Source organism: Pelophylax lessonae, assembly GCF_965119305.1.
Source record: "Pelophylax lessonae genome assembly, chromosome: 3".
In the NCBI taxonomy this organism is placed as follows: domain Eukaryota; kingdom Metazoa; phylum Chordata; class Amphibia; order Anura; family Ranidae; genus Pelophylax; species Pelophylax lessonae.
This window is the reverse complement of record NC_138770.1, coordinates 100,306,386-100,328,866: the sequence shown is the minus strand read 5'-3', so window position 1 is coordinate 100,328,866 and position 22,481 is coordinate 100,306,386. Positions and strand designations below refer to the sequence as shown.

The 22,481-nt window shown below is 42.4% G+C and overlaps 1 protein-coding gene across 12 annotated transcripts in view; it reads right to left on the bottom strand.

Annotated features, from left to right (window-relative positions):
* The window catches only part of OTOF (otoferlin), a 588,950-nt gene that overhangs the window by 366,457 nt on the left and 200,012 nt on the right, over positions 1-22,481 (bottom strand). For all 12 annotated transcript variants that reach the window (XR_014225011.1, XM_082249402.1, XM_082249403.1 and 9 more), the window contains exon 4: positions 3,326-3,425. Coding sequence is in view for 11 of the 12 variants with exons in the window: in XM_082249402.1 (XP_082105528.1) it covers positions 3,326-3,425 (100 nt within the window). In the remaining variant the exon portion in view is untranslated. The remainder of the gene's footprint in view (positions 1-3,325; positions 3,426-22,481) is intronic.

Genomic DNA, 22,481 nt, shown 5'->3' with positions numbered 1-22,481 from the left:
TTTTAAACTTTTTATTAAGGGTAATAAAGTCTCTTTATCTCCATTGGCCATAAAGTCTGATGATCTACTTGCTCATTTTTAATAACAAAGATTTACACCTCATGTCATCTTGCTTACTTTATTACCTTTCAGGCCTCATTCACATGGGTGCTGAGGCTTATAGACTGTAAACAGGCCATGTGTCGCCAGGTGCTGCATGCAGGTAGCTCATATAGCATACCTGCCAACTGTCCCATTTTTCCCGGGACAATCCCGGCAAATAGGAGCCTGTCCCGGGTAATTTACATTGTCCCTGTTTTTTTTTTTAATTTAGTTCCACACAGTGTCACTCTCACCCCAGCTAGGTGTTGTAGTTCTGGCAGCAGGTTGTCTCTCTCTCGGTGCCCGCTCACTCTTCCCGCCTGTCGCAAATTTAACGTGTCACCGGAGGCAGGGTGTCAGCATGGTGCACTTTCCTAAATCCGCCAGCAGGGGGAGGCAGAGCACCTTCCGACAAGCTGACACTTTAGAATTGCAGGGAATTGTGATAAGAATTTTAAACTTTAGGCAGAAGTAGTGCAGCTGAATGGGAGAACATTTCCAACTCTGCTACTTTGGCCTCAAGTTTTCAATTCCCTTTTCAATTTCCTGTAATTCTCTCTTTATGAAGTAGACCCTATAATCTGATAAGTAGGCGGAGATTAATTATGCAGAGTGGGCGGAGCTTTGGGGAAGTGGGTGTGGTAAGTAATTGATAGCTGTGCTGCAAAGTGTCCCTGGAAATTTTTTTCAAATGTTGGCAACTATGATATAGGTTTATTAGGATGCAGTGGCTGCACGAACACAGCCTCATTTTTTTAAATTCTTTATTTAGGGCTTTGCATATTACAAACATTATCCCAAACTTATGGCACATAAGGCACAATAACACAGTTGCAACAAGCTATTAAACACAGCACAGTTTGACAGGTGTGTCGGTCTATGAGGCCCCGTCTGCTGGCCTCAGCGCCTGTGTTAATGCAGCCATACAGTCCCATCTGGGCACAATATAATTCTTGCAATAACCTGATTAAGTTTTCTGTCACATACACAGATAAAATGATTTTCTCCAATGAGGAATTGTACCCCTGACTAATTTATCCCTTAGGCAGTTGCCTCCGCTGCCCATCCCAGTAGGTGAACCAGTCACCTAGGCTCAGTGATAGTCGGAGTGGGGATACAGTTTGCAGAGAACAAGAGGTAGACATTCTCCTAATGTAGTTTTGGCTGTTACTGCTGTAGAACATACATTTTTGGACAGGGATAAATTCCTTGTGGGTTGTTATGGCAACTAGAAAATATTATATTTAGAACTATATATAAATAAGTGAAAAAAATGAAACTTGTCAGTTCTCTGCCCCAGAAATATATAAAAAATATTTATCTCTAGAGCAGACCATCTCAAATCCTCTAAAGTGCCATTGTTGCTGATATAATAGATCTGGGTTATGAAACCCAAAAAAAAATCATGCAGGCAAAAGAACACATTTATTTTTTAATATCCGCCGTCTGTACTTTCCTGTATAGCTGGACATCGTTCTGTTCCAACCAGCCCCCCCACACAGGTTCTTTTATGCAGAGTTTAAGGAATGGGGGGGCCACAATGAAGGTTATCTTTAAGGGCTTGTTCACACCATACATGCATAAAAACTGATTGTAAAACTGCGCAAACCAGACATGAGTTTTCATGCGCGTCAGGCATTTTCCCTATTTACACCCAGACTTGTATAAAGTACTCGAAATTTCTACTTGAGTAAAAGTACAAGTGCTCGATCAAAAAATTACTTGAGTAGAAGTGGAAGTGCTCGCAGAAAAAGTTACTTAAGTAGAAGTACTAAAGTATTCAACATTTTTTTTACTTAAGTATTGCAAGTAGTTTTTTCAAAAAATTTGCTACTTAAGTACTAAAAGTAAAAAGTACCAGTAGTTTTGAAAAAAAATTTCTACTCAAGTACTGAAAGTAGAAGTACAAGTACTGTGTTATGTAGTTATTAAAGAAAGAAGTCAAAAGTATGAACATCATATTGTTTTTATTATTTCAAATGATTTATTCAAATGATTAACCTGTGTTTGTTAGTAGTTTCTTGATGCACTTTAAGCGTTGTAGCACCATTTATTTGTTTGTTTCATATTTTCTTTTTATTGGAAAGATTTGGTATAGCGGCTTTTATTATACACAGCCTTTATTTTCGTATGCGCTGATTTACAAATGACATTATACACATTTTTTTGAGCTTTATGCAACCTGCCATCTACTGTTCTGGCAGTGGTAATTTTTTTAAAAGTAACGAGTAACTATGCAGCACAAAAAAAAAATACTTGAGTAGAAGTATCGAAATCATCGAAAAAATGTAGTGAAGTAAAAGTAGAAGTAGGAGAAAAAAATTCTACTCTAGGAAAGTACAGATACCGCATTTCGGTACTTAAGTACAGTACTTAAGTAGTTCTACTTCGTTACTATACATCTCTGTTTACACCAATGTTGATATCATGTCTGTTTTTTTCCCATGCAGCAAACTTCATACGTTTTCATACAGATTCCTGCGCAGAAAAAATCTGCACGTGATACCGGTGTTGTAGTGTGAACAGGGCGCATAGAGAACAATTGTTTTTTTTGTACCCTTGCAGAACGCATGCAGAGAAATTTATGTCTCTGCACCATGGTCTGAACGAGGCCTAAGGGTGTTGTCACTGATTGCCACCTGCCAGCCTAGTTCTTCAATTCCTGGACCAGCACGATGTCACTGCAGAAGCGACACTCATTAAGACCCCATTCACACTACCGCGACTTGTTAAGCGACTGGTCAGCCTGACAATTCGCGGTCCATTGTGTGCTACGGGAACCATTCTAATAGGAGCGACTCAAGTCGCTCCCACTTAGAAAAAGGTTCCTGTACTACTTCGGGGCGACATTATATGAAGTCCGTGCAAGTCGCACAGAAGTTGCGGTGCACGCAACTTCACAGGTCGCCCCCGAAGTCGTGCCGCGTTAGTGTGAACCGGCACTAAGGGAAGTGTTTGATTGTGTCCCTGGCAATATTTAGAATCAACCATCTAAGATCACTCTTTGGGAGATATATTGTCTAGCAGAGGTGCCTAAATCTCAAGACTGGCTGAACAGACAGCTGCCACAATCTCCTCCATACAACCCTCTCAGAAAGAAAAGCTAGGTGTTGCGTTAGTAGAAATTGTCTTGAATGTAATCTAAGGGTTTGTTCAACTGTTATTTCCTGCACAATCTTAGTAGTTGACAAAATGTTTTAGTATTACAGCAAATTGCTCTTTAAACCCCATTTTAGATACATACTCTGATTGCTGAATTATTGTCATCGATGAGAGTGTCTGTCACTTCCAGCTGAGCCTCTTCCACCACTTTCTGGAGGACCATGCGGAATGTTCCAATGAGTCTGCAGAGAAATAATGTGGTCAGAGGTTTCTGCCAAATATTCATATGATATAAAATTAATCTGATATTACAGATTTTAAAAAGGACCTGTATAATGAGGAGGACAACACCTTTTGCATTTTTCATTTCAGCAGATTCTATGCATGCAGGCAAATGCTCATCACCACCTGTAATGGGGTGACAAAACCTGATACAGGCTTTTAGCTGGTGTCTTTCAAATTGGTATTTCATGTAATCGGGACTAAAAATGATTTAATGGCTTTTGAATTAAGTGAACTAAAAGATCCTTTGCTGGAGCAAATCCCTAAATCAGACAGCAGTCTAAACTACCATACTGCATTAAAAGCAGCCGCCATCGCACATTAACCATTTGCTCTGTGGAGCAATTGTTTTTATTTTTCACACACACTTGCATCTTTAGTTATACATTTACTTAACCACTTAAGCCCCAGCCCTATTTCGGACACTTTTTGTTTACAAGTTAAAATCAGTATTTTTTCCTAGAAAACTACTTAGAACCCCCAAACATTATATATATATTTTTTAGCAAAGACTCTGCAGTATAAAATGTCGGTCATTGCAATATTTTTTGTCACGCGGTATTTGCACAGCAGTCTTTAAAACGCCTTTTTTTTTGGAAAAATTTTGAAAAATCAGATCTCACTGCATTTAAAAAATACTAAACAGTAAAGTTAGCCCATTTTTTTGTATATTGTGAAATATGATGTCACACCGAGTAAATAGATACCCAACATGTTACGGTTTAAAATTGCGCACACCTGTGGGATGGTGACAAACTACGGTCAATAGAGATCTCAATAGGCGACGCTTTAATTTTTTCTAATGGTTACCAGTTTAGAGTTAGAGTGTAGCTCTTTTTTTTAAATTATTGCTCACGCTCTGGCGATCGAGGCGATACCTCACATGTGTGGTTTGAACAGCGATTTCATTCGCGGCTCGACTTCCGTATACGTTTTTTTTCGTGCGCGAGCTAACGGTGACGGAGACGGCTAAACATTTTTTTTTTCTATTTTTTTTTTAACTTTATTACAGATTTCTTAAAAAAAATAAAAAATCGGATCACTTTTATTGCTGTCGCAAGCAATGTAAACATCCCTTGTGACAGCAATTAGCAGTGACAGGTACTCTTTATGGAGGGATTGAGGGTCTAAAAGACACTAGACCCCTCCACTACACTTTCATGTATGCAAAATGCCGAAAACGGCGTTTTTGCATACAGCCGGTTTTTAAATCTGCCGCCTTTTTCAGCAGAGTAACCCGGAAGTGACGTCATGGACGCCGCCTCCGGGCTACGTCATCGGAGACCCGATCAAAGCCATTTCCGGCTTTGATTGGGACTCCATCCAGCCGGCGGACACGCCGGCTGGGTGCTCGGGTCTCCCGGTGGGACAGGAGGCCGTTCAAAGTCACGGAAGGCAGCGGGAGGGGGGGGGCGTCCCCTCCCGCTCACCTGGGTAACAATCGAGCGGCTCCCGAGCCGCATCGGTCATTACTGACGGAAAGCCGACCGTCGGCTGTAAACCACAGTACCGGGATGGTGTCTCTAGCTAGAGGCATCATCCCGGTATAACACCGCAAAATTTGCCGACGTAGCCCTACGTCACTTTGCAGTAAGTGGTTAAAACCCCCAGAAAATTATAGATTTTCTGAACATAGGGGCCCTACAAAATAACAAGATGGTAGCTGGATTTTTTTATGTTGCTTATTTGCACAACTGCTTATCAAATCTTTATTTTTAAAGAAATTTACAGTAAAATTGAATTTGGTGCGCACACACACATACACACCATATAATCCCAAACTTTTAGTACAAAATACAGTGGGAAAAATATTTATTTGACCCCCCGTAGATTTTGTAAGTTTGCCCACTTACAAAGAAATGAAGGGTCTATAATTTTTATCATAGGTGTATTTTAAATGATAGAGACAGAATATCAACCAAAAATCCAGAAAAAAAAACACATAAAACAAATGCTTTAAATTAAGTTGCAGTTCAGTGAGAAAAAAAATGATTTGATCCCCAAGCAAAACATGACTTAGTACTTGGTGGAGAAACCCTTGCTGGCAAGCACAGAGGTAAGACATTTCTTGTAGTTGGTTACCAGGTTTGCACACATCTCAGGAGGGATTTTGGTCCACTCTTCTTTACAGATCTTCTCTAAATCCATAAGGTTTCTTGGCTGTATCTTGGCAACTCAAAGTTTCAGCTCACTCCATAAATTTTCTATAGGATTTAGGTCTGAAGACTGACTAGGCCTCTCCATGACCTTAATGTGCTTTGTTGCCTTGGCGGTATGTTTTGGGTAATTGTCATACCAGAAGACCCATCCACGACTCATCTTCAGTGTTCTGGCTGAGGGAAGAAGGTTCTCAGCCAAGATTTTACAATACATGGCCCCGCCCTGTCAAAGTATTAAATTGCCCTCCTGTTGGCAGCCATCTTGGACATGTGTGGACATGTGCCTCCTATAGACTCTGATTGCATCATCACTTGCCTCTTGCATGGGCGTTGCACAGTGATGATGCTGCACACCTGACTAGATCTATCACCTGATGGGTTGCAGTCCTTGCCCTTGCGTTTGTGCTCCAAAGTGCATCTCTTCTAGCAGTCTTCTGTTCTCCATGTTCCTCCGTGTATGACCTGGCTTGGCTGTCGAATCTCCTGGCTCTCGACCCTGCATCAGCAGACAATCCCACATCGGCGGATGACCCAGCGTCGGTAGACTACCCGCTTCTCGACTTGACCCTGGCTTGGATGACTACCCGCTTCTGGACTTGACCCCGGCTTGTTCCTGCTCTTACTTCCTCACTCTGTGCTGTGCTTTTGTGGTTGTTTGCTCCAATAAACTGCTTTTTTTACCTGCATCCCCATGTAGTCTGGTTTCCTGGCACCCTGACACATCCATTGGCCCCTCAATGGAGCAAAGTCGGGCTGTACCTTTAGCAGAGAAACAGCCTCAAAGCATCATGCTTCCTTCTCCGTGCTTGACTGTAGGGATGGTGTTCTTGGGGTCAAAGTCAGTATTTTTCTTCCTCCAAACACGGAGGTTGACATTGGTTGATATTTTAGTCTCTATTATTTAAAATACACCTATGGTAAAAATTATAGACCCTTCATTTCTTTGTAAGTGGGCAAACTTACAAAATCTGCATGGGATCAAATTCATTATTTTCTACACTGTAAGCGATATGGTCGTATGGAGTAAATAGATACCAAATATGTCAAGCCTTACAACTGTGAAAGATGACAATACCCCAAATTATCAATAGGCAATACTTTAAAAAGCTTTGCAGTTTATCACTTTAGAGTCAACTGTAAATGAGAGATCTAGAATTAATTCTCTCACTCCTAAATGTGCCATGATACCCAATATAATATTTTTATTCTTTTATAATATTTTACATTTTTTAACATTTTTATGTTTTTTTTTTTAACTTAACTTTATTGGTATAACAATCGAGCTAACTTGCTCCCTATGTGAAAGCAGTGGGTGAGTGACAGTTTGTCTTTATGGGGACTTTAGGGGTCTATTATCTAACATCTCCCTTGTCCTCTGCTACAGCCAGTGCTGTATCCTGGCCTAGACCAACAGGGCCCAGGCCTAGGGAGGCACATTTCAGGGGGGCAGCAAAAAAATATTTCATTATTTCTATAATGACTATGGACTTCCTATTTATTAAACAAATAAGTGAAATAATCCTATAATTACAATCAGTGGCAGCAAACACAAGTCCAAATATCCTAAAATATCAATCTTACTAATCTTGTGACATATGGCTGTACTAATGGGCACTCATAAGACTGCACTGGTGGCCACTAATGGGGCTGCACTGGTGACCACTGATGAGGCCACACTGATATGCTGCACTGATGGGCAGAAAGAGGCGGCACTGATAAGGCTGCACTGATGAGGCTGAACTTATGGGAACTGATGAAGCTATGCTGATGGACACTGATAGACTGTGGTTATGGTCTGTGGTTTACAGATGACAGGTTGGGTCGTAAACAGGAAGGGGTGTGGCCTTTACAGGAAGGGGTGGGTCATATTTAAATTAGGCAGGCCTAGGGCAGCACAATATAGTTCAGACTGCTTGATCTGCTGTTTCCCTGGAATTTCAGCCGGGATTTTGAACCCGCTATGATCAGAGCTGAGCACCTTCAGGTTCACACTCAGCAGAGGACATCGGGGAATGGATGTGAAATGAAGATGAATCTCCCTAGCAGGTTAAGGGCAGAAAAAATAAACTAGGAGGAGTTTTAACCCTTTCCTAATATAAAACAAAAAAATAGGCTCTACATACACTTATTAAAGCGAAGCTCCACCCAAAAGGGGAAGTTTCGCATTAAGGCCTCCTCCCCAGTTCCTGCTTGTGAAATGGAGCTTTCGGGGATGCATAGGGGAGCGGGTACCCAATTTTGACAGGTACCTGCTCTCACTTCTGCTCCAATCGCTTTAGGCCCCTGCTCCCCCTCCCTCTTGATGTCTTCTGAGATACAAGACAGGTCCCAGAAGACTTGCGGGACAAGTCACAGAGCGCAGCACCTGTCGGGCATATGCAGTGAGCACCCCGCTGTGAAGCCTCAATTTGTCACAGCTGGGTGCCCAAAGTACAGATGCCGGCACTGCCGAGGGAGGACAGAGGGAGAAAACGGCTGGGATGAGGAGACCGCTGGATCGTGGGATAGGTGAGTGGCTGTTTATTAAGAGTCAGAAGCTACAGTTTTTGTAGCTGCTGACATTTAAATTTCACTTAAGAGACTTAAGGTCAGCTTTTACCACTTCCCGCCTGCCCTATAGGCAATTGACAGCGGGAAAGTGGTTGCATTATCCTGACACGCCGTCATATGACGTAGTGCAGGATAATGCACGCAGAGCGGCGATCAGTGCTGCGGTGTGTCACTCTGACTGGCTCTTTACCATGTGACCAGCTGTGTCCAATCACAGCTGGTCACATAGTAAATAGGAAGAGTCGTTGATCGGATTTCCTCAGTTCGTGCCTGACAGGCACAAGTAGAGGAGAGCTGATCTGCGGCTCTCCTGACAGGGGGGGTCTGTGCTGGTAATTAGAGCATTGATTACCAGTGCAGACCCTTGGGGGATGCCACTAGAGCCACCAGGGATGCCCACCCATGACCACTAGGGATGCCCACTATGACCACCAGGGATGGCAATCAGGGCTAAGGGAGCCTGCCAGTGGTGCCCTCTCCATCAGTGCTGCCCACCATTGCCATCTATCAGTGCTGCCCACCAGTGCCCATCATTGCCATCTATCAATGCCGCCCACCAATGCCCATTATTGCCCACCAGTGCCGCCTATCAGAGCCCATCAGTGCCGATCAGTGCCGCCTATCAGTGCCCACCAATGCTGCATATCAGTGCTGCATATCAGTGCCGCCTATCAGTGCCCACCAGTGCTGCATATCAGAGCCGCCTATCAGTGCCCATCAGTGCTGCATATTAGTGCCACCCCATCAGTGCCACCCCATCAGTGCCTGTCAGTGCGGCCTCATCAGTGCTCATCAGTGCAGGAAAAAACGTATCTATTTACAACATTATATAACAAACAAAAAAAACTTTTTTTTTTTCAAACTTTCCTGTCTTTTTTTATTTGGGAGCGCTGGCGGGGGACCCGAGAAGAGGAGGATCAGGGCTGCTCTATGCAAAACATCTGGAAATTTATTTATTTTTAAAGGAATCTAAAAGTATACAGAATCTACACTTCAATTGTTTTTACGTTTATAGTTTTTTTCAATTGTATGGAAACACTCTTTAAAAAAAAACATTTAATATATGACAAAGGATTCTCAGAGCACCATGGGTTTTCTAAAGAAAGGGCGCAGTAGAATGTTTTCCTTTCACAGTCAGTCTTTGATTGAAATCTTGGAGGAAGCCATATGGAAGGTAAACATATGGGCTATGTCTGTAAACTTCAGCTTGAGCGATTAAGCTCTGTAGCAGTTTTCTTCCACATAATATTAATATGCATTATTTTACATCTTCCTGCTTATTCTCTTTCATCTTTATTTTTTATGTATTTTTAGCCTTGAACACAATAAAGAATGAAAGAAAAAAAAAAAAAAGAAACCCACAATTTATTTTTATTTTTAAATATAACCCATTTTATGATCCCTATATGCCATGGTTTGCAAATTGCAGTAAGGAATATTTTTCATAGTGGAGTGGTTAATAATTGAGAAAAGTGTTGTGTCAGGTGTTTCCTCCTGTGATCTTCCCTCGTCTTCGCAATAAAATATTAATCTGCTGTCTATACACTATTTTACTTTCAGATCATACATAATTCACAGCACACTTCCCAATCCTCACAGGCTTCATCCATAAAGTATACATGTAGGATGAAGTCAAATTGTAAGGATTGCTCTGATATTGCCAACATCCCTCAGACTGATAACGAAAAATCTAAATTCCCCAATTGAGATTTTTAAGGCAATATATCATAAATATGTTTTAAGGACAATCATGTCAGTCTTTATTGTATCACAAAATATTAACACGGCTGGTTCTTTGTATATATATATATATATATACAGTGCTGTGAAAAGTATTGGCCCACTTCCTGATTTTTTTTTTGTTTGCATATTTGTCACACTTACTGTAATTGATTCAGATCATCAAACAAATTTTAATATTACACAAAGATAACCCGAGTAAATACAAAATGTAGTTTTTAAATGATGATTTCATTTATTAAGGGAAAAAAGTTGTCGAAACCTGCTAGGCCCTATGTGAAATAGTAATTGCCCCCTAAACCTAATAACTGGTTATGCCACCCTTGGCGGCAACAACTCCAATCAGGAATTTGCGATAATTGCCAAGGAGTCTTTCACATAGCTATTGAGAAATTTTGGCCCAATCTTCTTTTCAGAATCGTTTTAATTCAGCCACATTGGAGGATGTCCAAGCAAAGTCATGTCACAGCATCTCATTTGGATTTTAAGTGATTGAAAGGTTTTTTAAAAAAAAAATAATAACAAACATGTTATACTTACCTGCTCTGTGCAAGGGTTTTGCACAGAGCAGCCCCAATCCTCCTTTTTTGGGGTGCCCCGGAGGCGCTCCTGGCTCCTCTTCTTCATCGGGTGCCCCCACGGAGAACCGCTTTCCATGGGGGCACCTGTGCGGGCGTGCTCACGAGTTCCGCTGCTACGTCCATTGACACAGACTGCAGGACTCGGCCCCGCTCCCCGGCTCCTGCGTCATTGGATTTGATTGACAGCAGCAGGAGTCAATGGCTCCTACTGCCATCAATCTATCCAACGAGGACCCGAGACAGCGGCTGGAGCCCCTGGCCTGGGCTCGTGCTCATCGCTGGAACGATCGGGTTCAGAAAAGAAAAACTGGGGGGTCTGATGGGCAGCTGAAGCATAAAAGGTTTTTCACCTTAATGCATAGAATGCATTAAGGTGAAAAACCATGAGGCTTTACAACTCCTTTAAGTCTGGACTTTGACTAGGCCACTCCAAAACCTTAATTCAGTCTTTTTGAGCCATTTAGAGGTGGACTCGCTGGAGTGTTTCAGATAATTTTCCTGCTGCAAAACCCAAGTGCGCTTAAGCTTGAAGTAATGAGCTGATGAGCAGATATTCTCCTTCAGGATTTTCTGGTAGAGCGCATAATTCATGATTCCATCAATTATGGCAAGTCATCCAGGTCCTGAAGATACAAAGAAGCCCTGGACCATCACACTACCACCTCCATGTTTGACTGTTGGTATGATGTTCTTATTATGAAATGCTGTGTTAGTTTGACCCCTGATGTAATGGGATGCACACCTTCCAAAAAGTTCAACTTTTGTCCCATCAGTACACAGAATATTTCCCCAAAAGTCTTCAGGATAATCAGGATGTTTGTTGGCAAATGTGAGACGAGCCTTTGTGTTCTTTTTGGTCAGCAGTGGCTTTGGCCTTGGAACTCTCCCATTTTTGCCCAGTCTCTTTCTTATTATATGAACACTGACCTTAACCACTTGCCGACTGCCTAACGCCGATCTACGTCGGCAGTCAGCCCCTCACAGGCAAAGTGACGTAGGGCTACGTCACTAGCTTGTGAGGGTCTAGGGAGCGAGCGCGCGCCCCCGGAGGCGCGCTCCCGCTCCCGCGTGGTCACGGACCCCCCCGCGCGTGTGACCGGCGGACCCGATGTCCGCCGGTCACTCGGCGATCGGCGGGGGAGAAGGAGAATGTCAGGCAGCTTGTGTAAACAAGCCACCTGTCATTCTCCTTGCTGTTAGGATACTGATCACTCGGATCTAGTATGTAGATCCGTTGATCAGTGTCCATACAGCTCAAGCCCCAGCCAATCACAGTAGAAAGCACGCCCCTAGGGATACACACAGCCCCTCCCTCCCAAATAAAGTTAACCCCTTCACTACCAGTGTATTTTTACAGTAACAGTGCATATATATAGCACTGATTACTGTAGAAATGTCACTGGTAACCCCAATAGTGTCAAAAATGTCAGTCAAGGGTCCGATCTGTCCGCCCCAATGTCGCAGTACCGCAAAAAAAATCGCAGATCGCCGCCATTACACGTTAAAAAAAAAAACAATAAAAATGACAGAAATCTTTCCCTTTGTTAGTAAACGCGATAACTTTTGCGCAAACCAATCAAAATACGCTTTTTGCGATTTTTTTTACCAAACATAGGTAGCATAAAACAAATTGGCCGAAAAAGTAAAAAAATTTTGATTTTTAAATTTTTTTTTGGGGAATTTCATATAAAAAAATGTGAAAAATATTGCTATTTTTGCAAAATTGACGCTCTTTTTTTGTTTATAGCGCGTGATCAAAAAATTGCACAGGTGATCAAATACCACCAAAAGAAAGCTCTGTTTGTGGGAAAAAAAGGACGCCAAATTCGTTTAGGTACAGCGTCGCACGACCGCGCAATTGTCCGTTAAAGTCACGCAGTGCCGAATCGCAAAATACCCCCTGGTCGGAATGGGGGTAAAATCTTCCGGGGCTTAAGTGGTTAACTGAGGCATGGGGTCTGCAGTTCTTTACTTTATGTTGTTCTGGGTTCTTTTATGACCTCCTGGATGAGTCATTGTTGTGCTCTTGGAGTAATTTTGGTAGGCCGGCCACTCCTGGGAAGGTTCACCACTGTTCCAAGCTTTCTCCATTTGTGGATAATGGCTCTCACCATGGCTCGCTGGAGTCCCAAAGCCTTAGAAATTGCTTTATAACCCTTTCCAGACTGATAATTGTCAATACCTTTGTTTCTCATCTGTTCTTGAATTTCTTTAGATTGCGGCAAGATGTGGTGCTTTTTGAGATCTTCTAGTGTGCTTCACTTTGTCAGATAGCTTCTGGCAGTCAGCCTCTCCTGGGCAAAGTGACATATCGGTACGTCACTCTCCCACGAGCCTGTAGGGGGTGAGCGTGCGCCGCCGGCGGCACGCTCCCGCTTGTTCACTGACATCCCCGCGCGTGTGACCGGCGGCTCCGATGTCCGCCAGCCACTCACGATCTCCCACAGGAGAGGGAGAAAGACAGACGGCTGATGTAAACACGGCCATCTGTCATTCTCCCTTAGATCATGACAGAGGCTATGCAATCCTGCTATGTAGGATCGTATGTCTCTGTGATGATCTAACAAGCCACGCCCCCTGACAGTTATAATCACGCCCCTAGGGACACACTTAACCCCTTGATCACCAATAAAGTTAACCCCTTCCCTGCCAGTGTCATTTTTACAGTAACAGTGCATATTTATAGCACTGATTACTGTAGTAATGTCACTGGTGCTCCCAAAACTGTCAAAAATGTCAGTCAGGGGTCGGATCTGTCCGCCGCAATTTCGCATTCCCCCGCAAAAAAAATCGCAAATCGCCGCCATTACTAGTTAAAAAAAAACAATAAAAATGGCATAAATCTTTCCCGTAATTAGTAAACGCAATAACTTTTGCGCAAACCAATCAAAATACACTTATTGCGATTTTTCTTTTACCAAAAATATGTAGCAGAAGACAAATTGGCCTAAAATGTTAAAAAATTTAGATTTTTACGTTTTTTTGGGAGAATTTCATATAAAAAATGTGAAAAATATTGTTAGTTTTTCAAAATTGTCGCTCTTTTTTTGTTTATAGCACAAAAAATAAAAAATCGCACAGGTGATCAAATACCACCAAAAGAAAGCTTGTTGTGGGAAAAAAAGGACGTAAATTTCATTTTGGTACAGCGTCGCACGACCGCGCAATTGTCCAGTAAAGTCACGCAATGCCGAATCGCAAAATAGGGCCTGGTCTTTGAGCAGCCAAATCCTCCAGGGCTTAAGTGGTTAAGTGATTTTTTGCTTCAACAGGTCTGGCACTAATCAGGCCTGGGTGAGGCAAGTGAAATTTAACTCAGCTTTCCAAAAAAATGTGGGTGAGTACAACTCATGATTTAGCAAGGGGGGGGGGGGGTGTCAATTAGTTTTTCCACATAAGGCCAGGCAGGTTTGGACAGCCTTTTTCCCTTAATAAATTAAATCATCATTTAAAAACTGCATTTTGCATTTATGCAGGTTATTTTTGTGTAGTGTTAAAATTTGTTTAATGGTCTCAATCATTTAAGTGTGACAAATTTGCAAAAAAAATAAAAAATCAGGGGAAAATACTTTTTCACAGCACTGTACATGTGGATACCCAATATCCCTGGTTAACAATAATTATCTATTGTCATAAAGGCTTGTCTTGTATTGCTGTCGTTTTTTCCTTCTCACTATGATGACTGACAGGGCTCTATTCTACCAGGCTCTAGTATTCTTCCCAGGCACATGTAAATATACAAAAGGTGAAAGGGTTTTCTGTATTGTTACATCATACTTTAAGGGAATGTAAATTATACCTTTTGCAGCTTTATTTATTTGTTTATTATATGTTGGGCTTTTTTTCTTTTTTTATTATTGATAAGGCAATATAATTTAGGGGGCGGGACTCCTATTATATGTTATTCCCATTCTTATTTGACATATTGATATCAATTCTGTTTTTAATTTTACTGCTCTATGGGATTTAAGTTGGTGGGAACAATGTATATCACATGTGTCAAAAACAAGGCCGCCTGTCAAGGTCTTACCTTGCCAGCCATCTTGTACATATGCAGACTGCTGTCTTTTATAAACTCTGTTTGTATCATCACTTGCCTGCTGCCTGGGCATCGCTCAGTGATGATGCTGCACACCTGACTATGTATATCACCTGTTGGCTTATAGTCCTTTGCCCTTGTGTTTGTGCTCCAAGGTGCATCACTGCTAGCAGTCTTCTGTTCTCCGTGTTCCTCTGTGCGTGACCTGGCTTGGCTGATGACTCTCCTGGCTCTTGATTCCGCATCAGCAGACTACCTGCCTCTGGACTCGACCCTGGCTTGGATGACTACCCGCTCTGGACTTGACCCCGGCTGTTCCTGATTTCACTCCTCACTCTTGCTGTGCATTTATTGTTTTTGCTCTAATAAACTGCTTTATTTTACTTGCATCTTCGTGTGGTCTGATTTCCTGGCACCCTGACACTGTCAGACAATTTCATGTGTCCCTCGCACCTCTCCTGCAGCTCCCTGGCCCCCACCTTGTTTTAGCAGTCAGCAGCAGTGAAGAGGACAGAACTCCTCTGTCAGATGCTGCACTTCTCCATGCAGCCACAGAGAGGCACCTCTCTGCCCCCCATCTCAGCAGTAGGCAGCAAAGAGGAGGGCAGAACTCTTCCTACAGATCCTGAACCTCTCTTATCTCCTCCTCCCCTGGTCTCAGCATTCAGCAGACTCCATCCCTCCTCTGGTTCTCCTCCAGACCCTGCACTTTCTGCTTCCCAGCTCCACCTCATCTTCTTCTCATCAGCAGCACAAGGTAAGGTAGGTGCACTGTGATGTTAGGGAGGATGGGGGACTCATGACGTCTGATGGTGGGGAGAAGGGGGCTCTTGACATCTGATGTAGTGGGAGGTGGGATGCTCTGGACATCTAGTCTTACAGATACAACTGGCCCCTTTAGGGCAACCATAATGCAGATGGGGCCCACAATAAAATGGAGTTTGACAGCCCTAGTGTATATGAACGGATATCCACTTTTTGTACTATTTCTAATACTATATATAATATGCTGGTTGGTTATGATCTTTTGAACTTCAATATACTCTTGCTTATTTCTGTTGCATGCATAGGTGGATTCAGTGGTTGTCTAGTGGTCCTATACAGGGGTCTGCTTGTGGCCCTGAATTGGTGGAGTGGGTGATGGCAACCTTTCATTGTTTTTAAAGTGAAATGTTGTTCTTGCGCAGTTTGCAATGTAACAGGGTAGCCTATGTAATAACATTGCAAAGAGCATATGTGTATAAACTGTATGTCTTATAATTTGAATTTTTTTATATATATGGTATACCCCTTTTTTGTGCATCTCTGAGAAAGGAGTTGTTTCTCTAAAGTGTGTTGGGGGGTCCTGAGTTAACAGCAACGTAAAAACAAGTCATCATGACAGCAGATAATTGTTGTTAACCAGGGATATTGGGTATCCATATACGTATATAATGTAATGCACTGCCTACAATGTACAAAGAAACTGCCATTTTATGGCTTTACATTTTAAAAAAATATTAATTTTTGATACAATAAAGACTGACAGGACTGTCTTTTAAACATATTTTGTCATATATATTTTAGGATGTGGAACGCGGTTTCCTGGACACACGGGACTTGGGCGGAGGACTTCTCTTTCTCTCCATGCTGCCTGTCACCCATAGGAGACTATTGCAATAGTGGTTTTCTGCTTCTTCCCCCACTCTATGTGTCCTGGTGGACCTCTGTAGGATGCAAGCTCGGTCCAGTGAACGTCAATTAGGTCCTCCGCCTTTCAGGTCTGGCCCCATTTTGGTGACTCTGCACCCATCCTCTTGCCATGGAGCGTCTCTCTTAATGTGCCTAGCATACTTGGAAGTGGTTTGACCAAAACAGTTCTTTGATTACTGAATATGGTCCCTGAAGAAGCTACTATAGGAGCCTAATCGCTGTCCGAAACGCGTAGGAGCTACCAGTATCTTGTTTCTACTTATGGACATGGCAAATAAATTTCAACTATGGATGTAAAATCAACTTTTATATATATCTTGTTTTTATCTTTTATTTGATGAACCTAATAAAGATGTGTTATTTTAGGAATATGTTGTATGATCAGTTGTTGACAACTTCACAGCCTTTAAAATCCCATTTTCAAGAAGAGAACTGTGAGCCAACTCTCCCATTCTACTGGGGTTGAGTTATCTGGCACCTCTCCTCTTCTTTGTTCTTGTTTTTTATATTTGCCTTAAAATCCCAAAGGAGGAATTTAGATTTTTTGTTAGATGTAGGATGAAGAGGTACCTTCTGGGAAGGAAGTACAGAGTTACAGAGCCGTCTCTGCAATGTGTAGGGAGTGATGTGTTACAATTTTTCTCCCACCCCAATGGGCGCATGAAACCCTTTGGTACATGGTTCTTGTTCCAGGCAGTCAATACTTGGGAGCATGGATTTGGAATATTGCTCTGATGGTAGTGAATTCTAGCAGGCTTATGTGACATGTCCACAGTTGCTAACTGTCTCCAGCAGCATGTCTCCAAGCGCACTTGTAGCATGTCTGCTGACTATTGCCAGCAGTGTGTCTGCAGTCTTTTATGCATGGCCTCTTGGTGATATCAGGGGCTGAAGTTAAGGCCCCCCTACACATTGAACCTTGATTATCAGTAGTCTTGTCAGGACAGCATCATAGGATGCCATGTGTATGTGTGTATTCTGACATATGGCCTAAGGCCTAGGGTCAAAACCAGCTCTTTGCATGTGCATGCACATATACGTGAGCATGCAAAAAGCTCATGCCCAATTTGAGCATTAGCAACAGAAGAACTATTTAAGGATCAGGGCGGAAGTAAGATATTGCTGCATGCAGCTTTTTACCTTGTGACTTGAGAAACCTGGTCCTGCTGTTTGCTTACTCATCGCTGACTTGGCTTGTTCTTAGACCTGATTCTATTCTACCTACCTGTTGCTGACCCTGCTTGTCTTCACCTGCCTCTGCTCTGTCTGCCTGTTGCTGACACAGATTGTCTTTGGATCCAGTCTACCCATTGCGGACCTGGCTCATCTTGACCTGCTCTGTCCTGCCTACCTGTTGCTTGCCCAGCTAATTCCTGAACCCATCTTGGCTCTGCCTATCTACATGATGTGACCACAGCCTGCATCCTGACCATGACTTTGCCTGCTGCCCTGCTCCCTGTCTGACTCCATTGTTGTCAAACTCAGCTTCTTCCTTGACTCTTTCTCCAGCTGCCACACTATTTCCGTGTTTCCTGCAAGCTTCTGGTCTGATATGCATTCTGCCTTTGGCAGTGGCTATCTGCAGTCCTACTCTACGGTGACATCTTTCCTTGTCATTTGAATTCAAGAGAACTCCACAGCTAAGACGTTATTCCAAATTTTCTTTTGAGGTTTTGGACATTCAGCACTTGTGCCACTCTGTGCCCTGTCGTTCTCTTTCCAAATTTTCAGGAGTGTCTTGACCAGGGAAGTAAGGGTAGCCCTCTCGTCACTTTGGCCTCTAAATAGGTCCATATATGGTTTTATTAGGATGTGCCATTTCCTAAGCTAATGTGTTCAGGGTCCTAAAAGTCCCCCTTCATCAGGGCTTGAAAAACTGTAGGTAAAGTATTCTGAACATATGGAGCTGCCTAATCAAACCAGCACCCACAGCAGGCTTTCTGTTTGCATTTTTCCAATATTCACCTTATCATTAGGATTTCTCTAGTTTACTAAATTCAGAGTACTTTACCTACCTGCCTGATGAAGGGGAACTTTTGAGCCCCAAAGCATGTTGGTTTTTAAATAATAATTGATAATAAAATCCCACTGCAGTCCTACTCTACGGTGACATCTTTCCTTGTCATTTGACACAGCTAAAACGTTATTCCAAATTTTCTTCTGAGGTTTTGGACATTCAGCACTTGTGCCACTCTGTGCCTTCTCATTCTCTTTCCAAATTTTCAGGAGTGTCTTGACCAGGGAAGTAAGGGTAGCCCTCTCGTCACTTGGCCTCTAACTAGGTACATGTTGGGTCTATAGTCCTCTTAAACTATACTTATCATAAAGGTAACAGAAAGGCAGCCACTGCTGACCTCCTGTTGTTAAAATGACCCTCTAGCTTCAATTAGTAGTCATTAAAACTAGACTAAAATCAGAAATCCTTACCTTCATACATGCTGTGTGCCAGGAAGTACAAATATTAAAGTGACAGGAAGAGAGGAGACTCTGTCCAACCACTTCTATTTTATAGAGCGGGGACAGTGTTGTAAACTTTTTCAGGTTTTTGTTACGGGAGAAGAAGAAAAGTATAGGACATTGAATCAATTAGTCCAAGAAGATGTCCAGGTTAAATGCTAGGTCATAGATTCAGGAATCAGCTTTCAGGAGACTAGGGACCATACCTAAGCAATTTCAGAATAGATTAGAATGTAGGGTGAAAAGTGGCAAGCTAGAATAATAAATTCCATATATGGTTTTATTAGGATGTGCTATTTCTTAAGCTAATGTGTTCGGGGGTCCTAAAAGCCCCCCTTCATCAGGGCTTGAAAAACTAAGTAAAGTATTCTGAACATATGGAGCTGCCTAACCAAACCGGCACCCACAGCAGGCTTTCTGTTTGCATTTTTCCAATATTCACCTTATCATTAGGATTTCTCTAGTTTACAAAATTCAGAATACTTTACCTGCCTGATGAAGGGGAACTTTTGAGCCCCAAAGCATGTTGGTTTTTAAATAATAATTGATAATAAAATCCCATTGGGCTGGCACTTTCCTCCCTATGGTTTGTGCCCCAGCTGGGAAGATGCTTCATCAAATTTTATTGTATTATTCGAGCAGGAAGGAAAAGAAAGTGGAAAGAAAAAAAGATAGCCATAAAAACCTCACAGAGGTTCCAACACTTTCCTTCTCTATCCAAAATGTAAAAAGAAGAAGAAACAAAGCCTTGTGAATTTACCTAAATACCGTCTAAAATGAACTCACTTAAAAGAAACAGATTGTTTTGTAGACTAGTGATCACACCACAGGTTGTATAATTACTCAGCCAACGCAAAAGCTTGTCGACAAATGGATCTCGCACAGTCAGAGGCTGGAAGAATAAAGAAGTTCTGTAGAAAAAACAACTGTTCCTTCAGCTAAATGAAAGCAATACAAGTCAAGAGAATCGCTTTTCACAGCGGAGGGGATACAATGTGGAGAATGAGGTTTAAAGGAGTTATTGACTTCTGCATGTCAGTAAAATTCCCCAGGAAAATGGAAGTTCTGGAAGACGTGAGGAGACTCCAAACCAGGACTTCCCAATTACACAGCCCTATGACAATATAATAGCTGATTTATTATGACTTATAATTATTGTATATATGCAAAGTATGGTAACCCATGTCAAATCACTGGGATCTCACCTTTTTCTGATTGTACTACAGTAAACAACTGTGATTGTCTGATGTTGGCTACTGCACTTGCAACATGGTCATTGTTTTACCATTCAGTATCTCCAGAAGATCCCCCAACCCACTATCTTGTAGCTGTATTGTTTTATAGAAGCTACAATTAGCTCAAATGCAGCAGGTAGGGTACTAACCAACAACCCCACCCTGCTCCTATGTCAGCAACTAATTTATCTGTCATTCATTGGTTGCCCATAAAATAGTAAATCTTTTTCAGAGTCAAACTACTAACTTTCAAATACAGTATTTCAAAAAAGTTTGTAAATATTTTATTATATCTTTTCATGTGAAAATACTGAAGAAATGACACTTTGCTACAATGTAAAGTAGTGAGTGTACAGCTTGTATAACAGTGTAAATGTGCTGTCCCCTCAAAATAACTCAACACACAGCCATTAATGTCTAAACTGCTGTCAACAAAAGTGAGTACACCCCTAAGTGAAAATGTCCAAATTGGGCCCAATTAGCAATTTTCCCTCCCCGGTGTCATGTGACTCGTTAGTGTTACAGGGTCTCAGGTGTGAATGGGGAGCAGGTGTGTTACATTTGGTGTTATCTCTCTCACTCTCTCATACTGATCACTGGAAGTTCAACATGGCACCTCATGGCAAAGAACTCTCTGAGGATCTGAAAAAAGAGGCAATTGCAATTGGAGAGGAAGTCAAGAGGAAAATGCTTCCTGAGTCACTGGGGAAGCTATCCAATTGAATGCTGCTGCCCCATGTCCCTCTGGCAGCCATCTTGGGTCAGACAGAGCCAATTTAACTGATAGAAAAGACAAAAAAGAAAAAAAAAAAAAAGAAAAAAAAGAAAAAGAGGGGTGCACCGACCTAGTGCATTACCATAAAACCATTTATTAAAATATTAAAAAGTGTACAAAGTACTCACAAAACTGGTGTGATACAACACACATCAAAGTAGCATATACAGTCTCCAAAGTAGCCAGGTCCCATTTGTGACGAATGGACATGCAGATAGTCGCATGGGGCTGCTGTGGCTAGGCTGACGCGTTTCAGGGGCGAGCCCCCTTCCTCAGAGCCAGAAAAAATGCTGCCAATTTAACCACTTTACCACCGGAGGATTTTGCTGTCTTACGTCCAGGGCACTTTTTGCAATTCGGCACTGTGCGACTTTAACTGACAATTGCGCGGTCGTGCGACGCCATACCCAAACGAAATTTACGTCTTTTTTTCCCCACAAACAGAGCTTTCTTTTGGTGGTATTTGATTACCTATGCGATTTTTACTTTTTGCGCTATAAACAAAAGAAGAGCGTAATTTTGAAAATAATAATATTTTTCACATTTTTTATATGAAATTCCCCCCCAAAAAAATGTAAATTTTTTTTTAAATTTTTGGCCAATTTGTTTTCTGCTACCTATGTTTGGTAAAAAAAATCACAATAAGCGTATTTTGATTGGTTTGCGCAAAAGTTATTGCGTTTACTAACTAAGGGAAAGATTTCTGTCATTTCTGTCATTTTTGTAGTAATGCGATTTTTTTTGCGGGGCTGCGACATTGCGGCGGACAGATCGGACCCTTGACTGACATTTTTGACACTTTTGGGGGTACCAGAGACATTTCTATAGTAATCAGTGCTATAAATATGCACTGTTACTGTAAAAATGACACTGGCAGGGAAGGGGTTAATTTTATTGGAGAGGGAGGGGTTAATGTATGCCTGGTGCTTACTAACGTGTGTGGGGGGAGGTGACTGAGTGACACAGGGACAGATCGCATGTTCAGCTATGCTGAACCCTGCAATCTGTCACTGTTTGTCACTTAGGAGATCTCCAGACTCGATTCCCCGACGATCAGGGAAGAGCGGCGGCGATCGCCGCTGCTCCTCCCCTGGCCCGACTCCCGCTGTGACTGAATACAGCAACGTAGGTCTACGTTGCTGGACGGAATCGAGCCACTTTGCCGCAGTACAGTCCCAGTGACTGGTCGGCAAGTGGTTAAGGCACTGGCTCCCAGGCTTGGCGCTCATTTTGCGAGCGTGTAGAGTAGGGACAGGTACCCTGCCTGGTAGGGACAGGACTAGCTACAGGGAATAGTTCCTGATGAGGAGGAAAAGCGTAGGGCTTGCAACTTCCCTGGACATCTTCCTGCTTGGGCAGATTCTGCTTCTCTTAACATTTTGATTGGGATCTGATGTTGGACCTGGGAGTGTTCCCAGTTGAGCTGGCTTTCCACTGTTTATTTTTGTGAACTGTCTTAGCATTGTTTCAATACAAGTTCTATCATCGCACTTGGACTGTATGGGTTATTGCCGTTGCACCACACTGCACCCCACCTACAGCTGTATGGTTTTGGATATTTGTCAAAGAGAAGTCTCACTAGACAACTGGCACTAGAACCTGAAAATATACCCAATCACTGCCTTCCATTGCTGGATGAACGTTGTTGTACAGAAGTGCAATAATTTTCCCAGCATGCAATGGTCTTGCCAGCAAACATGCTATGTAAAACCCAGTCTCTCTGGAACCTGGGCCCTGCAATGAACTCTTCATGCCTGCCTAATCCTCCAACTATTCATTACTGAAGTT